At 45.1% G+C, this 17,766-nt stretch overlaps 1 protein-coding gene across 6 annotated transcripts in view; it reads right to left on the bottom strand.

Annotated features, from left to right (window-relative positions):
• PIP5K1C (phosphatidylinositol-4-phosphate 5-kinase type 1 gamma) overlaps positions 1 to 17,766 on the bottom strand; it is a 53,555-nt gene that overhangs the window by 19,759 nt on the left and 16,030 nt on the right. For all 6 annotated transcript variants that reach the window (XR_010794792.1, XR_010794791.1, XR_010794793.1 and 3 more), the window contains exons 2-12: positions 14,921 to 14,952; positions 11,948 to 12,040; positions 11,582 to 11,712; positions 11,149 to 11,266; positions 10,813 to 10,965; positions 8,686 to 8,985; positions 8,051 to 8,256; positions 5,753 to 5,836; positions 5,475 to 5,523; positions 3,687 to 3,771; positions 2,594 to 2,755 (exon numbers count right to left, since the gene is read on the bottom strand). Coding sequence is in view for 3 of the 6 variants with exons in the window: in XM_066635030.1 (XP_066491127.1) it covers positions 2,594 to 2,755; positions 3,687 to 3,771; positions 5,475 to 5,523; positions 5,753 to 5,836; positions 8,051 to 8,256; positions 8,686 to 8,985; positions 10,813 to 10,965; positions 11,149 to 11,266; positions 11,582 to 11,712; positions 11,948 to 12,040; positions 14,921 to 14,952 (1,413 nt within the window). In the remaining 3 variants the exon portion in view is untranslated. The remainder of the gene's footprint in view (positions 1 to 2,593; positions 2,756 to 3,686; positions 3,772 to 5,474; positions 5,524 to 5,752; positions 5,837 to 8,050; positions 8,257 to 8,685; positions 8,986 to 10,812; positions 10,966 to 11,148; positions 11,267 to 11,581; positions 11,713 to 11,947; positions 12,041 to 14,920; positions 14,953 to 17,766) is intronic.

Raw genomic sequence — 17,766 nt, 5'->3', positions numbered from 1 at the left:
AGCAGGATATGAATCCAGAAAATAAAAAGTTTTATTTTTATTTCTCTCTTATATTGTTGTCCTCGCAAGTCCCCTATAAATTCTATTTAAAGGAGCGCAGATGGCAAGGAGCAGCAAACAAAGCCCCATTGTCCCCATTGTAATTTTTACAAACTCTCTGAACTAACAATTTACAGCTAATTCATACTGCCTTAATTTGCCACCTGGCAACAGGGTGACATGGCGCATCCGGGCTCCTTGGCAGCTGTACCAGCCAGGGAGCCCCAAGCAGGTTTTGCTGGAGATGGGATGGTCACAGTAAGTCCCAAAGAGCCTGTTCCAGGAAGTACCTAAATTTCTGTTCTTTTATGTGAGTATCTACGGTACATTTTTTGCTCTATCCCACATGACGAGGACTGTTCTCTCCATTTTCTAACGCAAGGGTGTCCAAACCCCGACTTGGGGGCCAAATCAGGCCCTCAGCCATCCCCACTGCCATAGCCCTAGCCAAAAAACAGAGGGAGTAAGCAGTGGCATCAGCCATGAAGGCTGCAGTAGCAGTCTCTTCCTGAGATCAGACTGAGTGCTGTTTCCAGAGCACGAAAGCCCTGGCACAAAGAGAAGAGGTTACAGAGGGCTAAAGGGCATTGGCAGAGACCTCAAAGGTGCACTTGGCAGTGACCTCAATCCTCTTATCTACTAGGTTCTTGGGGAGGCTCTCAGTGTCCAAGGGCAGGACAGAAGGGGAGCCCAGCGTTGCCACAGGCTCATCCACTAGGGGCAACTTGAACCTGAGGAAGTCATCCTTATGCACCCTGTAACCTCTGCAGGAGAGGAAGTTTAGGTCCCTGGTTTTGGCTGGGGTAGCCCACTGCTTAAAGTAATCAGGAAGGGGGAACGCCTGAAGGACTTCCTGCTGCCTAGGGGAGGGCTGGGAAGGTTGGAGCTCCAGGATGCTAGAAATCCCCTGAAACAGCCTAGGAAAAAGATCTGGGGCAAACAGGGCAGTGCTCTGTTGGTCAGAGTGCAAAACCTCAGCATTGGAAATCTCCCCCTTCTCAGAAAAGGAACTGATGGCGGCCTCCTCCTCATCCAGGGGCAGCTCAAGAGAGACTGCGGAGGGACAGGCCATGTTGTTGAGGTTCCCTGATTTTTTGGCCCTCTTGGAGGGGACTCCTTGGGAGACTTGATCCTGGAGAACCTCAGGAGGCACCAGGAGGAGCTGCTGGAACCCTGCTGCTGGGGGGACCCCAAGGGTGGGAAGTTAGCCCTGAATAGTGGCAATAGCAGAAGCCATGCTAGCAGAAACGGACTGACCCATGCTCTGGATGGTGGCCGACAGCTCCTCCCAATTAATGGTGAGCACACACCCCCGATGCCAGGGAAGGGACAACAGGTGTTTCCTTTGTGGAGTTGGCCATTGTCCTCCCCAGAAAACCCTCTTCTTGTCGCAGTGGACCTTCCCTTTGTGGGGGGAGAGCCTCGGGGGGTCAAGCGAGGGCTCACTGCTGGGGGTGACTCATGCAAGAACCTGGACCTGGACTTCAGCAGCGAAACACTGCTGCAAACACGATGTGTTGGGAAGATTTTGTGCCCCCCCCCCCATGATCCCCGTGCATGCGCCCTCCTGGGCGCTGTTAAAGCCGTTGGCTGCCTGGTGGAGCCCGAGGGAGGCCCCTGAGGAGACCACTCACCAGCAGGCTGAGGTGCTTGGCCCTTGGAGGCCTGCGAATATTGAACTCGCTCCGCATGGTCAGTAGGCTGGATGGAGGTGGCGGTGGAGCTCCAAGGCTGGCGACATGTGGGCTAAAGAGCTCAGCGGCGGCCAACCTGCTACAGTAGGCTCAATCGCTCCTGGAAGAATGGGGGCCCTACAGCTGTCTGTCAGCATGCACTCCCCCTCTTCTGGACCGGCAGTAAGAGAAGCAGCAGTAGCACGCATGATCCTGGGGGTGGCCAAGATTGCTACTGGGCTTGGCTCTGTGTGCAGGGAAACGTGGGGAGGTGAGAAATCATGCTAAAAGGGCGTGAAATTTAAGAGATAAATGAGTGACCCTGGGAACTCCAGTCCTGGATGTTCCTGCAGGGCAAGGGGCGAGGTGCCTATCGCCCCTGAGGAAAAAGGTTTGCTGAGGCAGAAAAAGGAAAAAAATCCTAAGGAAAAAGGACTCACTGGTCAGCGTGGCTGGCCAGCATGCAGAAACCCAACCTGCTCTTCTGGAGGTGAGAAGAGCAGGGGAGGCAAGGGAAGCCCCTACCCTCAGGAAGACTTTACCTGACCTGCCTATCTGAGAGGGAGGAGCTACCCATCTCATCAGACTGACTCCATCTCATCAGATTGACCGCACCATGGACAGCCCACTGGAGAAATGGGGCACCCATCTCCTTCCAACTACTGGTTAACAAAGAACACTCTCTACCTTCCCCCCTTTCTTAGTTAACTTTAGCATCTGAAAAAGCACAGCCAAAAGTTGAAGGAAAACAATTTATGGGAGATACTGGTATTTTGGAATTTTGCTGTCTGCATGGGGGGGGGGTGTTGAAAAGGTAAGTTGCTAAGGAATAACTGTAGGCGCCAGGTTAGCTGTGGGACACTAGAAGAGATTTGCATTACCTTCGTCATCCAGAGTGGGGTAACTCCGAGCCCCCCGGAGGTCATACTGAGTTTCATCCTTCTCTGAAGGGATCTGGCTTGCAGAAAATGCAGCCATTGGCCCAGGCGGTTTGACAGCTAACAAGGCACCGCGCCCTTTCTTAGAGGGAGACGATTTCAGAGCTGCAGATGAAAACAAGGAGGTCACAGTCAGGTTAAAAGATTGGAAAGAGGAGCAGGGCGGGAGACTGATATTGAGAGTTCCACTCTTCCCTGAAGAGCATTCCTCCTAGTGGCCACCAGCTGCTGTTCATGCCCCTCCTACCCCATAACAATGTTATATAACACTACAGCATCACTTTGATGCAGGCTTTTGAGGAACAAATGATAGCAACCAACTGCTGGGAGGGGCACTCTTCAGATGTGAATTTCATCCCCCTCCACTTGAGAAGCCACCTCCTACACAGCTGTGAAGGAGGAAGCAATTATGGTGTATTGGATTTTTGATGGCTGTGAGCCACTGTGGGAGCACTGTTTTTGTTTGAAAGGCAGGATAACATAGGTAAAAGGTAATGGTAACGGTTTCTCCTGCACAGTTGTATCTGACTCTAGGGGGCGATGCTCATCTCCGTCTCCAAGCCAAGGGAGCCAGTGCTGTCCGAAGACATCTTCCGTGGTCATGTGGCCAACATGACTAAATGCCGAAGCGCACAGAACCCTGTTACCTTCCCACCGAAGTGGTACCTATTTATCTATTTGCATTTACATGCTTTCAAACTGCTAGGCTGGCAGGAGCTGAGGCAAGTAACAAGAGCTCACCCTGTTCTGCAGCACCAGGGTCTCGAACTCCTGGGCTGCCGACCTTCCAGCCAATAGTCCAGTGTCTTTAACCACACAGCAACCATGCCTCTCAAGGATAAAATAAGAATGCCATAAATCAGATGCAGAATATATCATATTATACTCCATAATAAAAATAAATTATGTCAACTGTTCCAATTTGTGCAGGGGGAGATTAGTATGGAAAGGCCATGGTCCTTTCCCTGATATTACATCACCTGACACAGCAGGGCTCACCCCCCTCTTTAAAAAAAACCAACAAGCATTCACTTACAGGAACTCTTCCGGAAGACCGTGTTCGTCATGAATTTGAAGAATCTCTCCGCATAGAAGCTGGGCCTGTGGACCGACACTGTATCCTAGAAAACAGAGGAGAATAAATGGAAGCAAGTGGCCTTGGAAACATTATCAGCAACTTCCAGCTGGGCCTTAGAGGCCCAATGATGCGAAGCTGCAACTGTGGAAGACACACAAAAAAATAAAAAATTAGACCACCACACTCCAGCTTTGCTATTTCAAGTCTATAAATAATCTCAGAGTGCCAGCTTGATTGCACTTCTGATTAGTTTCCTGCTTTAATCTTCCAAGTTTATTGCTGTTATTTCTGCCAATTATTATTTAAAGAGCACCACCAATGAACATGAAACTTCATCCCCCAAAGACAGATTCATGCCTCAAGGTGCTTAAGATCTAGAATTTGTCAATAAAGGGAGGGGGAAAAAGAAGGTGCTGAAGGTAAACAGAGTAGGGCACCAAACTCAGTTCAGTTTCCTTGCACTCAGGCCTAGAGGATGACAGCTAGAAGACTAAATGGGGAAGGAGTCAGGGAAGAGTGAGATGATGATGATGCGGGAGTGAAAAGTGAAAATTAAGGAGGTGGCAGCCAAAGTTGGGAGGGGATAGGATCAGGTGGTCACATAGGCAAGATCAGAGAAGGGCAAAAGGGTTGTTCAACTTCTCAAGTGAAACAGGGTATCTGGGTCATTTTGAAAGAAGCAACCCAATAACTTAAACCAGGGGTCTCTAAACTTTTCGGCTGAAGGGCCACAACAAATATCTGGCAAAGTGTCAAGGGCAGGGAAAAACATATATAAAATTTAAATAAATGCATTAGAGATGGAACTTAGATGAATGAATAAATTGGCTCAAATTTCCAGGATTTCTCCAAGCACCAAGAAATAAAGCACACACTTAAATGGGCCCCCATTCCCCCACCCCACAAGCATAACTCCGGTTGTATTTGGTCAACAGGGCCAGAGGCTCTCAGGGGATTAGAGGCTGGCCACGGGCCGCATCCAGCCCCAGGGCCGGGGTTTAGAGACACCTGCCTTCAGCAAAAACTCTAAAACTCTCTCACGTCAACCATGCATTTTCAAATGCAGTTGGATTTTTCTGTAACCACTTAAAAGCCTCCACTGTTATCTTTGCACTGACTGCCTAGACCAAAATGGAAAACTGGAATGCAGACTTCAGGTACATTTCCACTCCCCAAATTGACCTTCCCAATTACAGCTCCAGCATACATGCTAAGCTCAGAGAATTCAAAATTGACGCCAAGGAAAAACTTGCACACTATAAGCAGAGAGGCTGATTTGTTAATTTGTTCTATTTTTGCTGGTCGGAGGTGGTGGTGGTGAAGAACAACATGGAGTTCCAAACCTAATTCTGCTTGTATCTGGTTTCATTAAGCATTGACCACACACTATTGAGCATGAACCACCAAAAGGACTAGAAACTTGAGGGTATTTAAAAATAATCAGAATGTTGAGTTTTACACTCAATACTCAAGACATTTAGGGTGTTACATTAGAAACATCAACTGCATTTAGGATCGATCAGCTTCCTGCCACTTCCATGAATGAGGCACTACACACCCAGTTCAACCAGAAAGCAGCATACTACCCCATTCATGGAATTTCTGAATATGTTTTACACTAATTTCATCAGGGAGCTGGCAAGGAGGTCTGTTTGTGTGACAATACTTGCTTCTGAAAGAGTAGTGTGGCCTAAAGAATACAGCAATTTTCAGTTTTGCTAAGCTGCTGATTTATTCAAAACTTACCCCATCATGGACAAGAGCCTTCCATGTGTGCTCCAGTTTCTTAATGAACCTAAATTGAAAGATAAGGAGAAATCAGATATGCAGAAATGCAGATTTGTACCAATCCAAAACTGAACCACTTCCTCTCCTACCATTTCCCTCAGCCAGAAGCTTGGGGGCACAATTTTAAAAATTCCTGAGCAATGGCCCAGCTTCTACCAAGGGAGCTCAAGGGGATAAAGCTGTAAAGCCTTCTTACAAAGGAAGTCAAAGGACAAGAGAGCCACCAAAAAGACTACCTGTAGGACTGGAGGATGTCTATTATGCCCACATGCAGAAGCAGGCGCTCTCCTTTGCCAGTCACAGCTGGAATGCCACCCATCCTGATAAGGAAAGCAAAGACAAGGCTTGTAAGTCATCCCCAACCCAGTTAATTGTGGTCAATTGCCTCAGGGCATAACCAAACAAGAGAGAACAGAAAAAACACGGATTTAGCACTGGATGTTCTCATTTCCACCGCCCAGGTCTTCCCACATGTCTACAAGAGCAGCACAACCTGAACCTCAGCTCCTGCTTACTTTGTTAGCCAGCCAGCCCCCAACCTTCTGCTCCCTCCCTTTGGAAGGAAGATTCTAGACCTGGACTGCATCATTGACTACCAGAGCCCAGATCAGGGGCATAGCTAGGTCATTTGACACTGGAGACCCATAAATTTTTGACATTCAACAAATTCATTTAATTAATTTAATTAATTTTTGCATAATTAATAAAAATTAATTTTTGCATTTTTATATCACCCTTCCTTTAAGGAGCTCAGGGTGCGTGCATGGTTCTTCTCCTTTAGTCCTCTCAACAACCCTAGGAGGGAGGTGAGACAGAGATAGTAACAGTCATGACATGAAATGAATAATAATAATGGCCAGGAAGTAAATGTAGTAAACATTTCCCTACAACCAATGGATGAACACCAGTGCCCTCACCTGCTATTGCTCCCCTGCAATAGTACACAGTTACATACTGTTTCTGGACCTGGAGGTTCAATGTCACCATCATGGTTAATAACCACTGATAGACTATAGCCTACTATGAATATTTAGAATTCACTTTAAAAGTCATCTAAGTCAGTGACCAACACCATCCAACCTTCCCACCAGTGGCATCACTAGGGTTGGTGTCACTCGGTCTGGTAATTCACTGTGTCACCCCTATTAATTTTATTTATTTAACTATCTAACACAGCCATTTTCAACCAATGTGCCATGGCACACTGGTGTGCCATGAGTGGTCCAAAGATGTGCTACAGGAATTTGGGGGAAGATCATTTATTAGTAGGGCCAATGGGGATGTGAGCCGCCCACTGGCAGCATGGTGTGCCTTGTCAATTGACAAAAACTTGATGGTGTGCCCTGACAATTTTAGTGCCTTGTCAGTGTGCCATGAGATGAAAAAGATTGAAAATCACTGATCTAACAGTACAGGTCACCCAAACAATCAGTAACCAACAAAAAAACAGTGGCCAGCTTGATGTCACTCACACCACTGAATAGGAGTTTCAGTATTAGCTCTGATACACAGAAAAGGGGGCTGACACATAGCATTTTACTGGCTCCCTGCTATGTCGTAACACCTTGTCAGCTCTCAGACTTGGTTAGTTTTGAATTATGGAAATTCACTTTGCAACATAAATCAATTGTGTTTTCTTTTTCCAGTTATTTGGCTACAGCTTTAGATAGAACACAGATATTTCAATGTGGTTTGCTTCATTACATTCTGCATTAAATTACACATAAGCACAACTTGAATGATATCTAACATGATGATACCATAAAACACAACTTGAAAGATATCTAACATGGTATTATTCCTAAAAACCACGATTTCCACCATTTTTTTCACTAGCGGTGTCACCTTACTTACTGGTTCTATGCTGTCTCATAACAGCAACTTATTGGCTCTTTGAACAATCTGTCTCATAGATGTTTTGAGTTAAGGAAATCTGCTTTTTGTTACATAAAGCAGTTTATTTTTGTTTTCTGGTTTTTTGGCCATAACGTTTTGTAGACTTGAGATATTTCACTGTTTCATTGCATTCTGCCGTAAATTATAGTACACTGAATGGTATATAACATAACAGTATTATTCCTGTGATTTTCACGATTTTGGTCATTAGTGGTGCCAACCCCCGAGTGGCACCCGCGGTGGCTCGCCCTTCCATTAGCTACGCCACTGGTCCAGATGCTGCTGCAAATGACACTGCTTCTGCAAGGCTGGTGTTGGCACCATAGGTAGCCAGTTCCAAAGTCCATCTACAACTCCTTCTGTCAGGACACATCTGGATTATGTCACTAACCATCAGAACACCCTGCAAGTTAGCATCTTCAGCAGCCAGCCTGTCACTCCACTTCCCTCTGGAGGAAAGAGCCTGGATGCTGGACTATGGCATAACTTCTGGGGGGGGGAGAGGTTTGGAAGACTGCACCACAAATACCCCCACATATCCCTCTTCAAACTGTATTTATGTGCATATTAAATAAGTTGAGAGCCAATTCAGGCTGAAAAGTGGTGATGTAAGTACAGATTAAACAAAAATGGCTTACGTGTCATCTGTGTCGATGGACTCCCCTCGAGCAGCCCCACCCTGGATTGATTCCATGGCGGTAGAGTACAGTGCTTTTTGTCCCACAGGGCGCTTCTCATCCGACATGCTCTGAGCTCCCCCTGTTTGTTGCTCCCGTTCCAGCTGGTCTATGTTGTGCACTCCCAACAGCAGGCTATAGTCCATGATTTTGAAACTTTCTAGTACCTGAATCACCATATTTGGAAAACAAACAAAAGAGAAAAAGGAGTTAACCCAAAGATCTGCTCCAGTTCAGTGTCATTATATAATGTGACATTATAAAATGTCATTATAGCACAAAGCAATAATGTGGCTAGGAGGGGGTTGAATGAGTGCTATAATTAGGGGGAGGTCAGAAGAGGCCCAGCTCTCTTAGCTTTGTTGATAGTTCCCTTTTAGAAGGTTGGGTGGCCATGACTTGGCTAAATTGGGGGGAATTGAGGGGCATGGTTTGTGGTTTTCATTAAGGGGCCTCCTATATTTCCCCAATAATTGAAGCACAGGGTCAACTAACAATATGTGATTGACTTTCCAACCCTAAAAGGTGGAACTGCAGAAGAGTATGAAACAACAAACATGTGCCACATTGTGTCATCCTGCTGTCACTAAACCTACCAAGCAGTCCCTCTGCAGGGTCTTCACCAGCGCGCTGAAGGTGTCCGTGTCCAGCATGATACCTTCAGGCATGTCCTGCATGAAGTCCAGGTCCTTGTAGGTGGGACTTGACTTCTCCTTCTCTTTCTTAGATGCCCTGCGCTTGTAGGTCGAGCCTTTGAGGTCATACTTCAGGTGCATCTTCACCACCCGGGGCAGGATGTTGTTCATCACCACCACTCGGATGTTTTTGCCTCCGGACTGGACGCAATAGAGACCGTAAAACTTGGGTAGCAGCGTCCGGGGATTCTGATTCAAGTTCTGAGAAGAAAAAGACAGAAAAGAGGTGTGTCATTCTACAACAGCCTGCAACACACAAAATGTGCAGTTAATTATTATATAGCACAACTGATGTGAATAGTATGTTACAGGTGGTGCCTCCATATCTGCAGATTTTGCATCCATGGATCTGTTTCAACATGGGTCATTTGGGCTCCACCTGAGCCCTCCAGAGGCAACCAGAGCTGTGTTCTGGTTGCCTCCAGAGGGCTTTCTGAAGCTCCGAGATGCAACATGCGCCCACCCAAGCCTCAGCGAGCTTCAGAATGGCTGTTTCTGGCCGGAAAACAATACTTCTGGTTTCACAAGGAAAACTGGAAGTGACATTTTTATGCCATATAAGGCAATGTGAGACCTCGGGAAGCCTTTCAGAGGGCTTAAGGGGTCAATCGCGGATTTGATTAACTGCTAAATTCAGCATCTGCGGGTGGGTCCAAGAATGGATCCCCTGCAGAGACCAAGACCCCACCCATATACAAAGATCCCTGCCCCAAGAGGCACACAATCTAAGAGACAAAGGATAAGGAAGAGTAGGGAGGTGGAGGCAAGGATAAACTGCAGAAGAATAAGGGATCATTTCATTTATACATAGACTTAGTTTGGACTCTGACAAAGATTTCTAGCATCCTCCATTGTTCCAACAGAAAACTTCTAGTTTTAATGTATTTTAAGGTGCCTTGAGCTATGAAGCACCACATATAGGATTTTAAAAAGCAGTGACACAGATTCTCCAGGTCCTAGGATGTACTGGTCACTATGAAGATAAACCAGAAGACACACAAACACCTGAACCAGAAGCTAAAGTTTTCAGTGTCAAAACAAGGTTTAAATACAGTTTAAACTCCTTGCTCCTTATATTTTAGAAAAATAGAGTAAGTGGAGGAAAAAAGCAAAACGAGGACACCTGCAGAATTTTAATCACCTTACAGAAGACTGATGCAGATTTTTTGGTTTTAACGTAAATATAGTTATTTTAAAGACATGTCAGTTAGTGTTAATAACTTAGTAACAGTTTTACACATATTAGTAGTCATAATAATGAAACAGATGTATAGAAGAAAAACATGTTTAAAGAAATAATTAGGCAACACGTCATCAAATATTAAATGCCAGGATCTTCACAATAGCTCACACCAATCTCAAGTCAATGGAGATATTAAAAGATAATCCTCTGAATTTAACAGTATAAGCCAAAGCTATATTCCATGCTGCTGATGTTTTATCATTTTCATTATTTTTATATATAGACAATTTTAATACAGTAATCACTTCAAATATCTTTCTCCAGTCTTTTCTGGACATCACTGATTCTTGCATGTTCTTACAAAAGCCAACTGTGTTGAAGTTAGAATGCACAATATTGAAATTTTGTTGGGCTTATTATGTTAATGGATACCTAATGGGTCTGAAATGTCTGCTACAAAGTTATGGCTTTCTGAAGGGCAGCAGAATAATATGAATGTATGAAGCTGTTTCTACTAAGTCAGACCTTTGGTCCACTGAGCTTAGTATTACCTACACTGATTGGCAGCACCTCTCCTTCAGATGGAGGAGCTGAACCTGGAATCTTATGCATGCAAAGCAGCTGCTCTACCACCAAGTTAAGACTCCAGCCTCATATAGTCCCTCCTCTACCACATTCACTGACGGTTTGATTGGATGAATCAACAGAGATTAAATTCGGGCTCCATATTGAGCTCCTCAGCTGCAGTTTCGACCCCACATGGAAGTGAGGTGGGGACACAATAAAGCAGCCCTGCATTTGTGCTTCAAATAAACAATGGCTAAGAAGTAAAGCTTGGTACACACCATGTAATAACCAGGAAGAAGCTTCTGAAGGAACTCTGCTTCCTTGTGCATCACCGTCTTGATGATGAACTCGTCATCGCTGGTGACATAGAAGAGGGAGCCACTAGCCCCAGGGTTGGACAGCTCAATGAGAGGCTCATTGCATAAGGAATACTGAGCAGAGGAAAGAGGAGGTGGAAAAGAGAGACAAGAGCATGGGGTCAGCAACAATAGACAGGAAGGCTTCTCCACCCCACCCCCCAAGGACCGAAGATCCACAAGCTAGTCAGTGCATTACACAGATTGCTTTGATACACACCCTCACTCCACGTTTTATTTGAAAAGAGATACACTTACCAAATAATCATCTGGGCGGATGCCAAAAAGCTCCCGAAAATACCGGAAAGCAACGGGTGCATATGTTTTGAACCTGAAGTCCGGATAATGGTGAGCTGGAGTGAGGTTGCTGCCTTCACTGCAAGAAGGGACAGACGGATAGACACAAAATCAGGGAAAACTCTCTGCATGCAATTATGATAAACTACAACAATTTTGCTGTTAATACCAGAGATAGTTACTTCCACTGCAGGCCAGTTCTCACTTATTCAACACTTCCCTCCCTCCCCACAGTCAATCAAATTATACTGGGCTTCCAGGATGCATGTAGTATCCTGTAAACTGAGCATGACTAAGAGAAACTGACTGCACTAACAGTAACGTAATACTTATCTCCCATTTCACACACACACTACTGTAACCTCTTCTGTCCTCATCTACAGTGAGAAATTACCTGGGAAAGAAAATGCTCTCCACCACATAAAAATCCTGCATCAGGACATCCCTTTCAGGTTTGGAACTTAAGTTGCCCACCGTGTAACCAATTCCAAGCTGTATGGCCCCCTTGAGCGTGGTTGAAGTGGTCTGCAATAAACAGAGGAAAATTTCAATCAAAGATTACTATGGGATTGCCCCAGAGAATGAGCCTGCAGAATTCCATAGCCATTTATAATCCTCCAAAAGTATCATCAATTTATTAATGCCTAAACCCAGTTGGTTTTACTATGCTTGCACAAATAAGGGGGGGGGAGACAGTGAGAAACAGAGACAGATCCTTGGCTTCCTTGCCTGGCTCTGATCTCCCATTCTCAGGATGTACCTTCTTGTACGTTGTTTCCCCTGATGCATCAACTCCCCTGTGGCCTATCTTCTTTCCTTGGCCGGCCCCTGGCTGCCCCATCACCAATGGTGCCTGAGAAAAGAACAGATGTGAGATGAGTAGAAGCAAAAAGGGAGCACTGACTCCAGATGCATGAAGAGAAGCAGGATAAGGGACAGATGAGCATCATGGTTATAAACATAGAGACTTGGACCTCTAGGGCAGTCACATTAAGAGATACTATCAATATTCCTCTGAAGACCGTGGGCAGAAATACTGTATAGTGAAGAAACAATTCATTTCTAAATATTATACTCTCCACTCCCAGGCCACAGGTCTCTTTGGAGCAGCCAAGTTTTTAAAGACCATCCTGCAACAGCCTGATGTTATTGGAAAAGAGCAGCATAAAGGTTTGTAAAATAAAAACAGAAAAAACCACAATTTACAGTCATCGAGGGGCGGAGCAGCAGAGACCCATTAAAACACAAAAGAGTAAACAAGGGCTAGGGAAACAAACCATTTTCTAAATAAAATCATCTGATTTTAGACAGATGATAGCCAGAGAGTTCCATGACAGAAGAGGCTCTGGATTTGGTAGCCACCAGGTGCTTGGGCACCAGGATTAGGGCCTCCAAATGTTAAGGGAGAGTAGCAGGTGCACCTTTCAGTAGCCTAAAAGAATCCCTCTCCCTCCCTCCCTCCCACACACACACCACTCTGCAAAGTCTATGAGAAAAAGGAAGGATGACCCAGTGGAATAAACGTCTTAAGACAGGGGATCTGGGAAACATGAAGTCAGATTGGTAGGGAATCGGCAACATTCTGGGACTGAATGGTATTTATATTTTCTGCTAGCATGGGGTGAGCTCCTCCCCATGCAAGAAATGCAAGATAGGAATGTTTCTAAGCACACTGGTCTGTCTACAGGAAAAACCTCAAAAGCCACCTTTTCCACAGGATGTTTGGCTGATCCTCTTAAGCCTCATTTCCCACAGTAACCATTGTTAAGTACACATAATGGCATCTGCTTGCCTTCTACCTGCCCTTTTCTTGTTTCCCCAGGGTTGATTTTAACCTGTAAAAACAAGGACCTGCCTATGTTGCCCCAGGTCCCTCTGTAAAGTGCTGAGGACTTGGGGTGATGCAAAGACATAACCACCATCACCGTTGCCTGGTTTAGCATAAGGAGGTGAGAGGTCCAGTCGTTACCAGGACAGATTATATCCACACACCTGAAAAGCAGGTTGCAACTGTTAAATCCCAAAATTAATTCTTTCGAAAAAGGTACTTCTTCAATTTGCATAATTACAACCAACAAAAGCCTTATTTCTAGCATGCAATTATCCTTTCTACTGCATCCGTTCAAGCTGTTAAGAACCCATCAAAAAACCATCTGTCAAAATGGTTCCCTGAAAAATGTTTTGGGCCAATCTACAGAATGGTCAAGATGAAAACCACCTCTCCAAAAAGCAAAAGTTCCTGTCCCGAACTAGAGGGAGGCTGGCATTCAAAAAGCAAATGGTTTACTGTTTCTCTGGAGGTACAGGACCTAGAATCTCAATCCCTCCCTCCTATTACAAAAACTGAAAAACACCCCAGCTTTCTGGGAACATTGTTCACTTGTGCAAATATGCCAGTTACCACTATTAATTTAAACAGCTTAGTAGCAAGACTGTAATCTTTGAGGGCCTCTCCTCCCCAACAGAGGCCACTTTCTCATAATGCTTTTCCTGGATTTTCACCCTTTGGATAACAAACAGGTTTATAAACGTTCAGCTTTTCTTCTTTGTTTTGTTTTATGCTTTTGGGCTGTAAATGGTAAGAGCATTCAGTGGTAATGGGTAACCTGCTTGTGACACTTAAGTGTTTGGAAATAGACTGGTTTCCTTTTGAGGAAGTAAGAACTCTGTTGGTAGCGCGGTTGAAGAACCCTTGCTTGACATCATCTCCTGTTGGGCTTGGGAAAGAGCTCTGGAGAGCTACTTCCAGTCAGTGTAGGCAATCCTGAGCTACGTGAACCAAGGCTATGCAAACCAAGCTATGTGAACCAAGAACTCAGATATACCTGCCAGAGGGGCACCTGCTGCAAAAACTAGTCTTGATGGAAGGTTTAGGAAAACAGAGTGATAAACTACAGCTCTGTAAGAGAGATTAAAAGGCAAAGGCCACCCCCTAATATGCTGTCCAAACCAGTATACACACAAACTACCCTGGGGTGGTGGTAGGGGGGTGGTGGAGAGAAAAACATTTTTCTAACATGCAGAAATACTGTAGCCCATGACTTGAATGGAATATAAATTGATTATGAGCTGCCCTGGTGGCTCCTGTGGGGGCAAAATGATGGGATAACAATACCTTAAATAAATCATTTTTCCACCCCAACTGCTGTCTACAGCCAGTTGCTGTCTTCAGTCCAGCAGAAAACTGAATTTTTGTTTGCTGGCAATAACTGAAAGTGTAAAATTAAAGTGCTCAACACTGGTGTTGCCAAACTACATAGGAAAATGTTTATTATAGGCTACGTTGCCACCACAGCAGGGAAAAGTAGGGGGCTGTTTTTATCCGTTACACAGATATTGATTCAAGGAACTTTTCTTGGACCGTTGTATTAGTCCTGTTTCCATCCCTCTCATTAGGGCTCAGGGTTTTGATAAGAAATTTCTGGCTGACCGATAAAATCTTTTGTCCATTGTTCAGGTGCCACATGCCAAACCAGCAGCCTGTATTCCTGCAGGTGTATCCATTTTGAGTTGTCTAACAACTGCAGGAACCACAGTGTCTTCAGACTTTTTTAGTTGCCCCTGTTCTACAGGCGGCGGGGGACAACGACGACACAGCTACTTATAATGTGGAGCAACTTTGCTATGCCACAAATAAACAAACATCTCATCTCACACATATACCTCCATTAGGAGGACTGAGGCTTCTTTGAGTTCATATTTGCAGGTTGAAGAACAGCTCACCAGAACTCACCTCCATTAGAACTGTCTTCTTTAGTCCCAGACCTGAGAAGAGAAGGAGAAGAGTTTTATTTATTTACATCATTTATACCCTGCCTTTTCCTGCAAATAACTGAAGTGCTCAAAGCAGTGTAGTTTGAATGCCATAATGCCTGGTTTCAGTAGGTTTTGTCTTTGCACATCTGTGGAGAGATACTCTCTTTCCACCTCCAGGAAAGAATTTTCCTGGGTTGGAAATTCAGGTCTCCCACTCAAAGGCCTGGTTCAGACAATCTACTAAACCAGAGTTAGTTGAACAATAAACACAACTTCAAGGAATGCTGACCCTGCATGCTCCATCCTCCCCAGTTTGGGAGCAGACCTATAGCGGAGGAATCCTGGTTTGCTCAGCCACAGCTGCATGTATTATCCAACCTTAGGAGCTGTGGTTGACAAACCAGAAATTAAAACTGGGGATATAAAGCCCAGTTTCATATCCTGTTTTATACATCACAGCTCCCAGGTTCTCACAACATACACAGCAATGGTTTAAAAAAATGAGGATTCCTTCACACGCAAAGCAAAGGGTAATGGAGTATACAAGTAAGTGTATAGGATTGTAGCCCAGGATAGCAGCAATAGAAAGGCTCCTTCTTCACCCTCTAAATTAGACTTCTAAAACAAAGAACACTTAGGGGATAACCAGGAGTGGATTTTGGGGGGCAAGGATTAGGAGCACAGCTCTGGGACTAAAAAGAAACTCCTGGGGCTGAAACGGGCTTAGAAGTTCCCTGCTCTCTCATTCTAATCACCTTCTACACTGCCCTGAACTTCTTGGAGGAAGTATAATTAATGTTAGTGCTAATAATATGTGGAACTTGCAATAATATATTGTATCTCCCTAACCAATGCTTCATTGGCTGAAGCAGGCCAGTTCCTTCTCCTGACCCCCCCCCCCATGTTCTTTGTTGCCATTTTCCCCCTTACTGGACATCTCAATATTCAGTGCCTCCAGGGGGGCCACTGAACATGCTCAGTCCTTATCAGGTTGCTTTTTTGTATGTGTGTAGGGAGTCCTTTCCCTTTATAAATTTACTTACTTCTGTATATGTAGGCAGTTCTTGCCCCCTCCACATTGTGCCTACAGGTGGCTCTGTGTTTACAGGTGGCTTTGTTCTTCATACAATTGATAGGCACTCAACTATCTACATGTTAATGGAAAACTATGGAGTTTGCCATTAACATGTAGATGGCACAGCAGATTAAAACACCAAGACATCTTTGAATAGTTGTGGTAGCAGGAGGTGTGTGTGGTCTGGCAGTGAGGTTGTTGCCCTGCCTGAAGATGCTAAGCAGGATCAGCTTTAGATGGGAGACCAGAAGTGGCTGACGAAGCCTGCAAAGGAATGTGTGGAATGCGGTGGATGGAGTCAGCTGACAAGAAACTGATAAAAACAGATAAGGACTAAGGTGCAATCCCTAAGACTGAATCCCTGTTCAGTCTCTAATTAGGGCTGGGGAATCCTTCTGTTTGAAGAGCCACTGCCATTCAGCAGACAATTCAGACTCGGTACACTCTTCCCTCTTTATAAGTACTTTCACTATACAGATTTTCATTCATCCATACTGCACATGTTAAGACCATCCCTCTTTATCCATACCAAGATTTCTGATATAAGGTCCAAGAATGGTGGGAGAGAACCAAGTTCCTTGTGGTGGCAACCTTCCATTTTACCTAATGGCAAAGGTGCCCAAAGTGTGTGCATCATGATGCTTCAGGGCACCACAGCACACTCACAGGGATGCCACAGGGTGTCCCTAGTGGCACCCCTACCTGTCCTCTTGGGTGTTGCCATCTTGGATCTCATGAAATCATGTGAGATTTGAGTGCTGCCATCTTGGACCTTCTGTGATCTCGCGAGATCCAAAATGGCAGCACCTGGATGAAAAGGCTGTGGGGACGTTGTGATCCAGGTAAGTTTGGAAACCACTGCCCAACTGGCAGACATTCTCTCTACTTTGAATTCTGGAAACAGAGAACGGGACCAAGTTGTCTTGTATACCTAGGAAGGAGTTCCAGGATCAAATTTTTGATTTCTCCCCCACTAGGACAGAGGTCCAGAAGGGCCCCCTTTTCAGGTATGCTCTTGTGGGCTTTAGGGGAAGCAGCTTCTCGGAGGATAGAACAAAGCAGGGAACAGGTGCCCTCCTTCATGTAAGTTGCACTGCCTGATAGGTAGCATGTCCCCATGCTTTCAAGGCACGTGGATTACACACTCCCTTTTACAGTTTCCAGTTTGTTCTAGTCGAAGCTGGGTAGCCTTCTGAGGCACAGGGAGGACACATGTGGATAGGAAGGGTCCACTGTATTCAGCTCTTTGATCCTTATCTTTCGGTCACATCTCTGTGTCAATCCAGTTGCATCTGGGAGGTTCCCTGAGGCCCTCTAGATGTGAACTCTGCATCTGCAGATATTCAAATCTGCAGATGCGAAGACCATAAATAAGAAGGGTCCACTGTATGTATAAACAAGGAAAGTGGCATATATATGATAGCTTCAGCTATTCAATGCTCACCCAAGAAGTAAAGAAGAGGAGAGGTTTAGCATCTCCAAAAATACTTGTTCCCGAAGCAACCGCACAGAATTCTGCAGGCTGTACAAATCGTGCCCACCAAGTACATTTTCAAAATTTTTCTTGCTTTACATAATTTAATTCACTATGGCTAGGCAGAGTAGCAAATCACCACTTGTGGCCAACTTGTGGCTCATTCAGAAACACCAAACGGCTTCCTGAGACTTGAAGAGTATCTTCATAGCCAAAACTGGGCTCAGGAACCTGCTTCTCTCTTTCAAAACAAAAGCAGATTCTTAGGGAGGTT

The sequence above is a fragment of the Tiliqua scincoides genome, chromosome 8 (genome assembly GCF_035046505.1).
Source record: "Tiliqua scincoides isolate rTilSci1 chromosome 8, rTilSci1.hap2, whole genome shotgun sequence".
Taxonomy (NCBI): Eukaryota; Metazoa; Chordata; class Lepidosauria; order Squamata; family Scincidae; genus Tiliqua; species Tiliqua scincoides.
Note: the sequence above shows the minus strand (reverse complement) of the source record. Positions and strands in the feature narration are given on the sequence as shown.